Below are 14,214 nucleotides of genomic sequence, written 5' to 3'. Positions count from 1 at the left end.
GCCAACCAACCTTCAACTCAAATACACCTGACCACTCCACTCTGTCCTATAGACTAAGTACTTCTAATCCCCTACTTCAGGAGTATGTGAAAACAAATCAATGTATAGTTGCATGAGAGGGAGCAACATTAAAAGTTAGTCTGAGAGAGAGGGGGGAATAAAAGACCCAGAAAGATAGCAATGTGAAATAAGATATCAATGTAATGTAAATCAATATCAATCTAGTAGTCTAGTCTATCAATCTGGTCAAGTCTTTTTCTTAAAGTGCTGACAGCATCCTGAACTGATTTGTCATCCATCTACAATCTTGACCATGCATAGATTACAAAAGGCTGTATTGGTGCTATAGCCTAAGTAAACAAATCATAGCACCAATTAATTTTCTTGAAATCAATATTATAGAATATACTTACACCTGAATCATTATCAAGACTGTGTCACAGGTTACCATGTACAGTACTAGGCCAACTCTGGAATTTCTGGGATTACTAGAGTTCACAACAGGTGGGAAGGTCTACACAAAGGGGCCAAAAAGTCAGACAAGTCTCAAGACCTCTTTATATTTGTTTATATATATATATCCAGGGTTCTACAGACAAATGTGCAAGAAAACACTTCCATAATGTGACTGGCATTATGTGGTTTTAGCCAGACAGCTAAACTAGTAGCCTACAGTACATCATTAGTCACATTTCATAAGATCGGGAGCCAAACTCAACCCTACTGTTCACTGATGGGTAGTCCTAAAACAGGACTGACCAGCTCTCCTCAGTCACTTGTTTACAGACCTGTATTCCACAAAAATGATGATCTGGCTAAAGCCAGGATGAAGACTTCAAAACCGACCAGAGCCCAAAGATACCTAAATACTTTCCATTACCATGACTTTGTGATGAATATGCAGTCATCCATTTGTCTTTTCAATTGCACAGAACATTCAGTTAAATAACTTACTGCATTCTACTCTATGACCCTGAAGTCGTAGACTATGAAATGTCATGCAGGGATGATGGCAAATAAAGGCTGCATTGCCATATTTTAACAAAATGAATCATGTTCCATTTTTTACAGAAACAAGATGCTACTGGGAAAATATGACACAATCGGGAAATGTAAGAACATTATGTCCACTAGATGGCAACCTTGTCCAACATTTCCCTTTCATGGCCTCACATGACCCATAATTAAAAAGAAAAGGTGTAATCGGGTTGTGGTCTAGGTAGGGAAAACGTTACATCTTAGAGCACAGGAAATTAACGACATATTGGCAGCAGATAGCCTTCAGCAAACACGAACTGAAACGCTGTTGCTTGTTGCATTAACAGAAAAGCGAGAACTATGCCATAAATCTGTCTGAAGTTCGAAAACCAGAGAGGGCGTCTTGAAGGGATGCGCGGATAACCCCGTTGCCATAAACTCTTATCAGAGCGGAAACAGGTCGTGACGAGTGCGCGTTGTTTTCAGAAACAACAATCGAGAAGTGAAAAGCACTTTTCCAGAGATTTGCCCTCCAAACTCCTAGATTGATCACGAGGGAACTAAAAGGAAATGAGCAGTTTTCAGCAGTGTTCGAGAACTGGAGTAGGATTTACAGTAGCCTAACGTGGGCTACTGGTCTAGCCCTACAGGAGTAGTCTCCATCATCAAACGCGTCTGATCACATCTGTTAATTCACTTCATGACACTAGTAAAATTGCCGCTGGCATGTGAGTCAAGCTTTCTACAACGTCCAGTCAATTGTAACATTCCTTAAAACTCCACAGTGCGCGCCATTGTTTGAGAAAAAGTTGTTTCTAACCGTTGGTAAGTAGATGCATGATTCAGCAAGCATCTACAAGAGTCAGCAATTACTTAGAAAATTAGTCGAGTTAGTCAAGAGAAATGTTTGACCCCATCCTATCCAGGTATCTTACAATCGGCGGCTTGGTCGCTTTGTTAGTTAGCTCCCGGGTGATTTAAGAAGGCCATGTTACTCATATCAGTCAGATTGTAGGCCTACCCTAACCCGACCCCAGAGTGTCCGTCATCTTCTTAGAGCGCATACCTAACCAAAATAACTCACTGACAACTGTTATCAGCGCACTTTCACCAACAGGAGAGTGAGCCTATAGGTCAGAAGACATATTTTTTTTATTTTTATATTTTTTTATATTGTTTAAGGCCCCGAGGTAGTAGGCTACCTAAGTAGGCTATATTATGGATTGTCAGCAAACAATCTTCGCCTAAACCTTTGTCATATTTAAACAAAACAATGTCATATGTTGTTTCTAAACAACATAATTACAAACAATATAGATAATACAAAGCAGGCGAGTTCACCTACATTAAACATGTCTTTTGAGACATGTCGAAGTCGGAACGAGTCTGACCTACAATGGTCAGCGAATCTTTTTTGCGCATCTAGACTTTTTTGCTTTCTTCAGGGGAGACAGCTCTGCATATCCAAATTAGTCTGCAAAAGAAATTACATTGCTCAGAGCTTCGACACATGTTGACATTAAATATGTATGAGTGCACTGAACATGCTAAACTTTCTCCAAAATGGAATCTGGACACCAGAACACCGGAAAGGTTTCGTCTCGTTTCCCGCACCACCCATCTGTTAGCACTTTGACAGTACTTACCGTCTTGCTGTTTGAGTGAATGAAGCGCAAAAGCCCTCCGCTTTGAGCGTGACTAATCGGGGAGCTGAGATGAGCCGGAGCGCCAGAAGGTAGAGGTCGTGAGTTTGTGAACCGCAGTCTGTGGAACTAATGCCATTCCCAATATGATTGATCATCTGGCTATCCTTTGAGTCTGTATTGCCTTTTAGCACACACAAAGTGTAAGAAAACAGTTGGCAATAAAGTAGGCTAAATGACACAACACTGGAGTTCAGACTTAAAATAACATTCAGACAATCAATTAACCGGGTCAAGAATAGGCTACAGTTCAAAATTTCCTGGTCAGTTGTGAGTTAACTAACGGACGAAAATAAAATGTTTTAAGATAATGGTTAATTCGTTCTATCTGTGTGTGTGTGTGTGTGTGAGAGAGAGAGAGAGAGAGAGAGAGAGAGAGAGAGGTGGGGAGTTGGGTCCCGGGGACTCACTAGTCTGTGTCTCCGAGTCGGGGAGGAAGCACGACTCTTTATCACGTCATTTGTGTTTAGGCGTTCGGCAGGAAACGGTCTTTCCTCCTGGATTGTTGCAGTAAGACGGACGCGATATTTTCTCCTGCTCAATGCACCGCTCGGTCCAGACCACGCGAAGACCAGCCAGAAGGAAAAATGCCTTCTTCGCAAAAAAGTGTCCCACCTTCAATTTTCCTTCTGTTTCTGGGCGCCCTGGTGCCCCCGAGCTCGCGCTGGACTATCCACCCGCGCCTTGCCAGTGCGCTACAGATCCAACAAGCGTTCACATCAACGAATGAGACCAATAACTTCGTGGTGGATGGAGTTTCACAAAGGGTATACCTGGCGACAGTGAATGCGCTTTACCAGCTTAACAGTACAACACTTACCAAGGAAGTGGAGAGGCGCACTGGCCCCGTGGATGATAATCCGTTGTGCCATGCGCCTCAGCTGCCACAGGCTCCATGTGAACATGCCAAGACCTCTACGGACAATCACAACAAACTTATTGTGTTTGATCGCGAACAAGGTGTCCTTGTGACATGTGGGTCGGTGTACCAAGGCTTCTGTGAACTACTCAAGGTGGATAATGTCTCGCAGGTCGCAGTGGAGTTCCCACCTCGCGCTGCCAAAACAGTGTTTCCAAGTATGCTGAACATCGCAGCGAACCACCCCAACGCAAGTACTGTTGGCCTCGTCTTTAAAAGTCATGGGGGAAACACTCGTTTACTTGTTGGGGCTACGTACACGGGTTCTGGAACCCCCTATTTTCCTCAGAACCACAGTAAAGAGGACCTGCGTTTCGAAAACACACCAGAAATCGCAATCAGATCCCTCAACACTAAATATCTCGATCGACTTTTCACCTACGATATAAATCCGTCAGAAGACAACGTATTTAAAATCAAACAGGAAGACAAACAGAAAAACAAACTTAACTTTGTTCATGCCTTCACGCAAAAAAGTTACGCATATATTGCTCTAAATAACGACGCAAATACAGGTCATAAGGAAAGCCAGCCAAATAGCTTATTGGCACGCATCTGTCTGGATACTGAAAGCCCCCGCAGGACTACTGAAATTCGAAAACTTACTGAGTCGTATATCCAAACTGGACTTCAGTGCGGGGATGGGAATATTTACAAGCGGCTGGTGTCAGTTTATCCAGCAGAGATTTACTCCGAGGAAAAGCAACAGCAGGAGTCCGTTCTCTTTGGTGTTTTTAGCAAGTCGGATAAAAGCCCACTTACGGCGTTGTGCGCATTCAGGTTCGATGACATAGAGGAGGCCATACGTCAGGGCAGAAGGAATTGCTCCAATGTGCCAAACACTGCTGATGTACAGGTGCTAGACAGCGTGATTCAAGGATCCGGTTCTGTATGCATCTCTAAGCATAACATAGTGGTAAGTGAATTATCTTAATATTCTAAGTGAACAAGTAATGCATTTGGATAAAGTAGCATAGCACATTTTCGTGAGGTCTTAGAATATAAGCAATTCATTGTCATGGACTGTAATGAACTATTAAAATATTATCATATACCCTAATGCTCTGAAAATAATGGGCATATTTAATGGCAGTAGCGATTTCAACAAGTAGCCTATTTAGAAGATGTTTTTTTTCCCCCACGGAGTTAATTGCTCTAGAAGTCCGTTTGCCGGTGCCTGTTCTTTTGCCCAGGGCCAGGCTATGCGTAATTGAGACCTCAGCAAAGCAATTTCAATTCCATGCAAGCATAGGCCTATAGGGTATTTCAGGTGGCTTGTCGGATTGAAAAATAGTAGCATTGTGTGTACAAGTTTAGAATTACCCTACAGTCACCACAAAAGTATTTTCTGTAAGTTTTACCAATGTCGAGTCATTGCTGTATGAGAACATCCTTTGCTATTGTTTTGATTTGCGCCATTTTCATGTTCCATCATCAGTCAAGAAAAGGTGGTTGACGATAGCAAATGTTTTGGGAATTCCAAGGTCATCTTAAAATTCCCAAGACCACAATGAGTAGAGAATATCGGAGGGGAAGTTTTCTAAAAATCCGTCCCTTTTAATCACACAGCTGATGTTTTTCAATTGAAAGGGCAGACTTTGTGAAGGGGTAGGCCTACTGAACTACTAAATAAAAATATTAAAATGGAATAGAAGACCGCCTGGATGCTGATAAGCGTACAGGAGTTTTCACTCGACAGGCCCTGGTGAAGGGAAGCACACAGTCAGTTGAACTGTAGATGATAACTAAACAATGAATGCGCAGGAGAAAACCTCCATCCCTCCCAAGAGTTAACTTAGTTATTAGTCTGTATGGTGGAAATAATATTTTAATTCGGTGTACATTTATTGGGAATTATGAGGGAAATGTGTGTAAAGAATTATGTTAACAGGTTATCTCATCTATAGCATTTCATGGATTTGAAATATAATTATTTTAAGCAATTCATATTTTTTTATGTATAGCTTAGTAAACCTTAAGGAAATAGCATCCACTTCAACTCACTCAATGAATTGAGCCTTCCTTACATTTTTGTGTAGGCTACTCCAGATGTAAAATAGATCTATGATAGTTTCAAGTCAATCACTATGATTTAGCAGCTTTTAAAGTTAAGTGTTCTTGACTGACAAGCAAACTTGAATCTAAAAGAGTGCCCTGAAAACATGAGGATTCTCTAATGGTACACCAAAGTTATGTTGTTAATAAGATGGTATACACTTTTGACCTGAGGTTGGAGGTAGAAAAAGCATTGTTCAGCAATTTATGACAAGCATGAAAGGTAATAAATGGCAAAATCAAAAGAATGATATGGGAAACATTGTAATGTATAAGCCATTGGGATTCATGAGCCAAATATGGCGTTTGACCACTATTGGGTTAAGCCTAAGACTGACAAAGATTTTCAGTAGCATTTTGGATGTGAGCTCCATGAGCTCTAAGTCAGTAAAGCCAGTTTTTGCACAGTAGAGACAGGACCCAAACGTGTGAGTCTAACACCCAAAACAGTCTAGAGTTAATTTAGACTTTTCTCAAGAACGACAACAACAGTACTGTTGATATTGATCAAAGCTAGCTTGCAAACTTATATTTTGGTGGTACATTTGGTTTCTTTCATTTTAGGGTGGTGGGGGGTTGAGGGCATTATACATTATGAAACTACAGACTGAATAGCCTGATTGATTAGTAGGAGCCACCACATATGTTTATTTGTTATTTCATATGACTATATGGGATCAAAATAAAATTTGAGGATGATGCAAAAATTAAAACATACGTAACTCAAACTGCATACTGTTGAAGGGAAAGTGATGCTTCAGTTGACGCTACAGTGACTTTGGTCCTACTCCATCACTGTGGTGTAAAGAAGTTGGCATTATCTGTAAATGAATGTCTGTGTTTGCTCTTAGGCCATACCCCAACTCAAATATGTTTTGGGAAGTGTTGTGGTTCAGCACCAGCACACATCTGGAGAATGCTGTAGGGTCCCTGACCCAGTTTTGATATCACCTATTATTTTCAGTTCAAAGGACATGACTCATTAAATAAGAATAAAATCCTTTCAAATGTTAACTTCCTGTCCAATTGTCCCTGTAAGCTGCCACGCCTGGGTGAAATGATTTGTACTTGAGAGTAGAAGAAATCACTTTGATCTCAGCTTGCCATGACCACTGACACACACATCCATCTGTTTGAGAGTTTGACGTGCGAGAGACCCAAAGTTAGTGATTTTAGATAAACATGGTGTGTAGGAGTCTCGCAGTGGAGGCCGTGGGAAAGGCGCGTCCTTTGAGAAACACTTTGCATGTCCTTCAGCAGATTTGTGGAAAACAGTGGCGTACAGTGTCAGCATTCAAATTCAGAGTTGGCCAATAGGCCTAGTTGTTGATGAGGAGCACCTGCATGTTAGATGTCCCAAAGTCAGGGCGTAAAGTGTTCAGGCACGGTGCCTGAATTCAGGCGTGAGCTGGCATGCTTAAGATTTGAAAACAGGCAATGAGACTACAGTATATATGACATCCTCATAAATGTCTGATAACTTCAGACACAGACATTTTTACTTTAAGCCCTGTAAAGTTAACATGTGAAATGTGTCTTTCTCTATTGTCTCTGTGTTCCCAATAGCTGCAGCCTGAGCAGCTTAACTGTGGAGCAGCTCACTTGCAGCATCCGCTGGCTTTGAAGAGGCCCCTGAGGGCTACACCAATTTACGAATCCCAAGGTCTCAGTGCTGTCGCCGTTGACAATGTACACGACCATACCATTGTGTTCCTGGGCACCAGTAATGGTAGACTGCGGAAGGTGAGAACACATACACACACTCACAGACACACAAACACACACACACACACACACACACACACACACACACACACACACACACACACACACACACACACACACACACACACACACACACTCACACACACACGCAGACACACACCTGCACAGATGAGATTGCCTTCAGTGGTACTGCAGGTGATTAATTTCAACACATGTCCTGTATTGTGATTAAAAGTTGTAATGAAATGAAATTCCTCAGCTATTTATCATTCTCTCTCCTTGTCTGACATCATCTCTCTGTCTCTCCATCAGTCTGCCTCTCAGACACTCAGACACACACACACACACACACACACACACACACACACACACACACACACACACACACTCACATGCACAAACTATGCAGACACTTATACACACACCTGCACATATGCATGCAAACGCACACAGACACATACACATGGAGACACACATACACATACGACAGTAGTTTGGCACACTACAAGCTTCACCATAACTACCTAGAATCTTAATTAATTGGATGGTAATGTTTGCATAATTGCCTAGATGCTGATTCCTGGATGGTAATGTTTGTTTGATCTGTGTCGTTTGTTAATGGTTAATAAACCCTGAAAAGTTCAGACCTGTAGTTTCTAAGGGCACAGCAAGTTTACTTGAACGTCAGGAACGTTATATTCTAACTTTATTTTCAGTTCCTTATCTAGGGTTAGGTTGTGTGGTGTGCAGTCTATGGGATGGAGGTTTCCACAGAGCGTATGTCAAGTGATGCTTGTAGAGGCAGCATCATTAAAATAGAATACCTCACACTCAAGTTGGCTGCAGCCAGGGACTAAAAAAGATAACACTCAGTTCTGGAGATGTACACTCATACGATGTGACTGTTCTTTATGAAAAAATGCTGGAGAACCCACAACACTTTAAAGGGAACAAAGGTAGATGTTCCTTTTAAGTCTGATTGACTCAAAGTTAGTCATTTAACTCTGTGTTTTATCTTTTTTTGTCAGTTCCATGTTGTATGTTCCCCCTCCCCCCATCACCCTCACAGACACACACAGAGAAGAGGAACTGTGCTGTGCTGTAGGGTGTCTGCTCTGGGGGAAAAAAAGCTTTTTTTGTTTCCTTGCCAAAGAGTCAGGGACTGCTTTCATTATGGTCCTCTAATTGGCTGTTCTGGCTGTGTTTTCACTCATAAAGATCAACTGTGTGTGTGTGTGTGTGTGTGTGTGTGTGTGTGTGTGTGTGTATGCCAGCACCTGAGGATAGGATGTGTGTCTCCTCCTCTTTTCTGTTTGGTGAGCAAAAAATGGTTTGCATAAACATTACATTACATTTACATTACATTACATTTGGCTGACGCTTTTTAACCAAAGCGACTAACAACATGGTAAACAGTAAGTTTTAGAACAATTCTCACAATTTTAGGACAGTTTAAAAGAACATTAGAGTACAGTAAGAATAAGTGCGTCGGTGAGTGCTGTTTTTAACAGTTACTTGTCAGTTTAAAACGGCTGGTGAGTGCTAGGATCAGTAAGACTTGTTGTAAGTGTTGCTATGAGAGTAGATGTTCTCTAAAGAGCTGGGTCTTCAGGAGTTTTTTGAAAGTGGAAAAGGATGTCCCTGCCCTTGTAGGAACTGGAAGTGTGTTCCACCAACGAGGAACAACAGATGAGAAAAAGTTTGGATTGGCTTGAGCGTGCGGTGGTAGAGCTAGGCGTCGTTAGATCAGAGGGGAGCAGCGGTCTGGAGGTAGTGTAAGTCTGTAATAGGGCATTCAAGTAGGTGGGAGCAGAACCGAGACTACTTTGTAGGCAAGCGTTAGAGACTTGAATTTGATGCGGGCCGCCATAGGTAGCCAGTGTAGCTGGATGAGCAGCGGGTAACATGTGCCCTTTTGGGTTGGTTGTAGACCAGGCGCCGCCGCATTCTGGATCATCTGAAGTGGTTTCACTCGCGCAGGCTGGGAGACCTGTCAGGAGGGCATTGCAGTAGTCGAAGTCGTGAGATGACTATTGCCTGAACCAGAAGTTGGGTAGCATCTTGAGTCAAGTAAGTCCTGATTTTCCATTATGTTGTAGAGTGCGAAACGGCATGACCGGGCGACTGAGGCAACATGATCTGAGAAGTTTAGTTGGTTGTCAAGAACAACTCCTAGATTTCTTGCAGTCCTGGTCGGTAAAACAGACAGGGAGTCAAATTTGATGTTGATGTCGTGGTGTATGGTAGGTTTAGCTGGGATGACCAGCAGTTCAGTCTTTGAGAGGTTCAGCTGGAGGTGGTGTGCCTTCATCCATGTAGCTATGTCTGAAAGGCAATCCGAGATCCGTGCTGAAACCAGGGGTCGCGTCAGGTGGAAAGGACAGATAGAGCTGTGTGTCGTCTGCATAGCAGTGGTATGAGAAGCCGTGCGAACGGATAATCTGTCCCAAGGAGGTGGTGTAGATAGCAAAGAGGAGGGGGCCCAGCACTGAGCCCTGGGGGACCCCTGTGGTGAGATGGTGAGGTGCGGATAGCTGACCAAGCCATGATACGTTAAACGAGCGTCCTGTGAGGTAGGATTCAAACCAGGAGAGAGCAGAACCGGAGATTCCCATGTCAGCGAGTATAGAGAGAAGGATACGGTGATTAACCGTGTCAAAGGCAGCCGATAAGTCAAGCAGAATGAGTACTGATGACCGAGCGGTCGCCCTGGCTTCTTTTAAGGCTTCTGTTACAGACAGCAGAGCCGTTTCGGTAGAGTGGCCGCTTTTGAACCCAGACTGATTTGGATCCAGAAGGTTGTTCTGTGAAAGGAAGTCAGAGACCTGTTTGGAGACTGCTCGTTCAATGCCTTTGGATAGGAAAGGCAGTAGTGAGACAGGGCGGTAGTTCTCGACTTGAGCAGGGTTGAGAGAAGCTTTCTTAAGTAACGGTGTTACCCGGGCCATTTTGAACGCTGTTGGAAATGTGCCAGAGGTTAGCGAGGCATTGATCACATGTGTGATAGCTGGAGCGATGGTCGGGCTGATGGACTGAAGTAGGCTCGTAGGTATAGGGTCCAGCGAGCATGTGGTAGGACGGCTGCATGTCAGGAGTCTGGACACTTCACTCGAAGAGAGGCGTGAATGCTGAAAAAGATGTTCCAGCAGTCCCTAGAGGTTGTAGGAGTGCGGTATCTGAGTCAGATGCGTTGAGTGGGCATGTAGAGAATTGACTGCTGATTGCCGCCACTTTGTTTGTAAAAAATGAGGCGAGGGTATCTGCAGTAAGGCTGGATGGAGGAGGAGGCAGCTGAGGGTTGAGTAGCGATTTGAAGGTTGAGAAAAGTTTTCGAGTGTCTGTAAGCTGTTGATTTTGTCATGGTAGAAAGCAGTCTTAGCAGCAGTGATGCTGGCTGAGAAGGAGGTCAGGAGTGTCTGGTAATTTTTGAGGTCGTCAGCTAGTTTGGATTTGTGCCATTTCCTCTCCGCGGCTCTGAGTTTGGTGCGCTGCGATCGGAGGGTATCATAAACATCTGTTAGTGAATGTTTAATGGGTGCGCCTGTCCTTATGTTCACTGAACATGTGTCATAGCATGTTTTCATGTCTGCATGGATGCACATGCAGATTGCCTGTCTGTGTATACACTGCGTCCACACATATTATTGTTGGGTTGGAAGAGATGTAAGTGCTTCGCAGTGCTTGGGTAGATCTTGTATCTAGTTAGTGGTAGAAGATGTAGTTGTTCTAGACTAGAATGTAGTGTGTCTGTGTCTGTGTGTGTGTGTGTGTGTGTGTGTGTGTGTGTGTGTGTGTGTGTGTGTGTGTGTGTGTGTGTGTGTGTCCTGTTTATCTGGATTGACATGACTATGTCCGGCTTTGTAGTATAAGTAGTTGCAGTTTCTCTCTCTCTCTCTCTCTCTCTCTCTCTCTCTCTCTCTCTCTCTCTCTGTGTGTGTGTGTATCAGCCTTAAGGGTGTTGTTAGCAGGCTAATGTGATTTGTGTCTGTGAGTTTAGGAGTTAGTCGTAGCTGAGAGCATGCAGATTGAGTTAGACCTGAATCACTGACCTTAAAGATGCCTGTCAGACCTTTTTAATATGATCTACCTTATTAGACACCCTTTATTTGCCCCTCTCTTACTCCATCTCTGGGTCAGTCCTACAGCCCCCTCTGTGGCATGTCCTTGTTCCTTTGCTGTGTTCATTCTAAAAAGCGTCTTTGATGGGGGGGTGTTTCAGCACTCCCATATTCACTCAGTCGCTGTAGTGCACAAGCACACACACACACACACACACACACACATACACACACACACACACACACACACACACACACACACACACACACACACACACACACACACACACACACACACACACACACTGGTCTCTGGTGCAGCTGAGTGATCCTGAATAGAATAGTTTCTTTCATATGAAAGTGGTGAGACACTGTGACCCCACAGTGGAGCAGGTGTTTCTAGTGAGTGCTGTGTGTGTGTGTGTGTGTGTGTGTGTGTGTTCGCGTGCGTGCGTGCGTGTGTGCATGTGTATGTGTTTGTGAGTGTATGTTGTTTGATTGAAGTTTTTTTTTCTGTGGGGGTTTATGGATTTGTTTGACTTGGCTGGTTTTTTGCTGTTTGGCAGCTCTGTATGCCAGGTGTGTCAGCAAACTGAGAATGTGTCTGCGAGTGCTGGTTTGTGTCTGTGAGTCTTGAATCTTGCTGATATCTTTTATCCAGTGCCCCTTTTCTCGCTCTTGAAAGAGTATTTTGGCTTACAAACCAATGGAGTAAGGAGGTCTCTGTGTGTGTGTTTGTTTGTTTGTTTGTGTGTGTGTGTGTGTTCCAGGAATGAGAAAGATCTTAGCCTGACCATGGTGGGTTGATCGAATGTGACAGAGACAGAGACAGGTTTAAGTATATGTGACAGACATGTACTAAGCGTTCTTTTGTCTCTTCAGCTATCTCTCTGGGGAAACCTGACGTTGGCCAAACGTCCCTGGTCCCTGAAGCTGCCTGCTAGGGAACCAGTGCACCACATCATGACCTTCGACCCCAATGACAGGAACTATCTGTACCTCATGACGTCTCATCATGTGAGTCCTCATGGCTTTTTTTTTTTGTATATGTGGGTGGAATGTTTACTGATTGTGATGGTGTATGTGGCTGTCAGTATGTAGTTCATCAACAGGAATAATCAATACCAATGTGTGTATTCTTTTTCAACCTCTCTAAGGTTGGTTTGTTTATGTACAATATCTAATACACTGTAAATGTTTGTGTGTGTGTGTGTGTGTGTGTGTGTGTGTGTGTGTGTGTGTGTGTGTGTGTGTGTGTGTGTCTGTGTGTGTAGCTGTTGCGGGTGAGGGTGGCCTCGTGTTCTCAGTACAGCTCATGCGGTGAGTGTCTGAGTGCCGGCGATGCCCATTGTGGCTGGTGTACCCTGGAGAGCAGGTAAGATCACCTGTCCATCAATAACACATGACGCCTGTCCACATAAAACTTGTCCGTCATTAACACAATCATTATTGTTCACAATATCCTATGTGCACTGCAAAATTGTTAGTACATCTCAGCATGCTTTTCAGAAGAGAACGTGTTTATCTGGATTGACATGACTATGTCTGGCTGGGTAGCAGAAGTAGTGGTAATCATAGATATTACAAAGCTAGATACCGCATTGGGCACTGAGTTCTATTAGGTGGCATACATGAAAGCGGCCTCCATATTGCTGGGGGCAACACCTTTACTGTCAATGGGGGAGTGACAGCAACAATTGCCGCAATCAGAGACACATGTTTGATTTCCAGTCAGAGTCACGTGTTTCTCCATTGGCCTCCAGTGATTGTTGCCCACACCAAGATGGAGACGCTATTTACGTACGTTCGGTAGCCCAATGCGGTATCTAGCTTTCTAATATCTATGGTGGTAATGGCAAGAGAAGAGAAAGTTGAGTAGGCGCTGTTGAAGTGTGAAAACCAAAGAGATAAAAGTGGAGAGATGATATCTGGTGAGAGCAGCATGGGAGCGAGGGAACACTCTGCACTTTCCATGGAGAGATAAACTGTTTTTAGTTTAAAAAACACATGCACAAACACTGGCACATACATATGCATGCGCAGTGCTGCATGTGGCTTTAAACTTAGGCTAATGGGCTGAATGTTCACTGTATAGTTCATACAGCTAAACATTTTGTAGAGTTGAGTTTAATGGAGTCTGTGTAAGGTATAATGATAATCATAGACCAAAATAGTGATACACTGTTCTTGTGGGTACGTCTTGTGGAATGTACCAATAAAAATGTGTGTGTGTGTGTGTGTGTGTGTGTGTGTGTGTGTGTGTGTGTGTGTGTGTGTGTGTGTGTGTGTGTGTGTGTGTGGCACAAGAGGAAGTGGAAAATTTTGTCTTGCACAAGCAGGCGAGCCATGATTCTGGTGCCGCCTGCTCGATAACAGCCTGCTCAGAGAGAAGGGAAACAAACTCCCACTGAGGGAGAGAGAGAGAGAGAGAGAGAGAGAGAGAGAGAGAGAGGGAGGGAGGGAGAGAGCAAGAGAGAGAGAGAGAGAAATGCTCAAGGAGTGAGGGAAAGAGCAAAGAGAGAGAGGAGCGAGAGAAAGGGAGTGAGAGAAATGCTCAAGGATTGAGGGAAAGAGCAAAAGAGAGCGAGAGGGAGGGAGAGAAATGGTTAAGGAGTGAGGGAAAGAGCAAAATAGAGAGACAGAGAGAGAGAGAAATGCTGAAGGAATGAGGGAAAGAGGGGAGCATTAATAGACTGAGGAGGAGGGAGAGAAAGGGAACGTTTCTCTAACGCCACAGAATCACCTCAGAAGAGCGCATACACATCTCAAGTTGTAT

At 43.7% G+C, this 14,214-nt stretch overlaps 1 protein-coding gene across 1 annotated transcript in view; it reads left to right on the top strand.

The window, feature by feature from the left end:
- The first annotated feature begins 3,091 nt into the window (after nt 1-3,091).
- The window catches only part of plxnd1 (plexin D1), a 55,932-nt gene continuing 44,809 nt past the window's right edge, over nt 3,092-14,214 (top strand). The window contains exons 1-4 of the mRNA XM_048246988.1: nt 3,092-4,516; nt 7,222-7,398; nt 12,321-12,455; nt 12,713-12,813. Coding sequence (XP_048102945.1) covers nt 3,269-4,516; nt 7,222-7,398; nt 12,321-12,455; nt 12,713-12,813 — 1,661 coding nt within the window. The 5' untranslated portion in view covers nt 3,092-3,268. The remainder of the gene's footprint in view (nt 4,517-7,221; nt 7,399-12,320; nt 12,456-12,712; nt 12,814-14,214) is intronic.

This window comes from Alosa alosa, chromosome 6 (genome assembly GCF_017589495.1).
Source record: "Alosa alosa isolate M-15738 ecotype Scorff River chromosome 6, AALO_Geno_1.1, whole genome shotgun sequence".
In the NCBI taxonomy this organism is placed as follows: domain Eukaryota; kingdom Metazoa; phylum Chordata; class Actinopteri; order Clupeiformes; family Clupeidae; genus Alosa; species Alosa alosa.
Note: the sequence above shows the minus strand (reverse complement) of the source record. Positions and strands in the feature narration are given on the sequence as shown.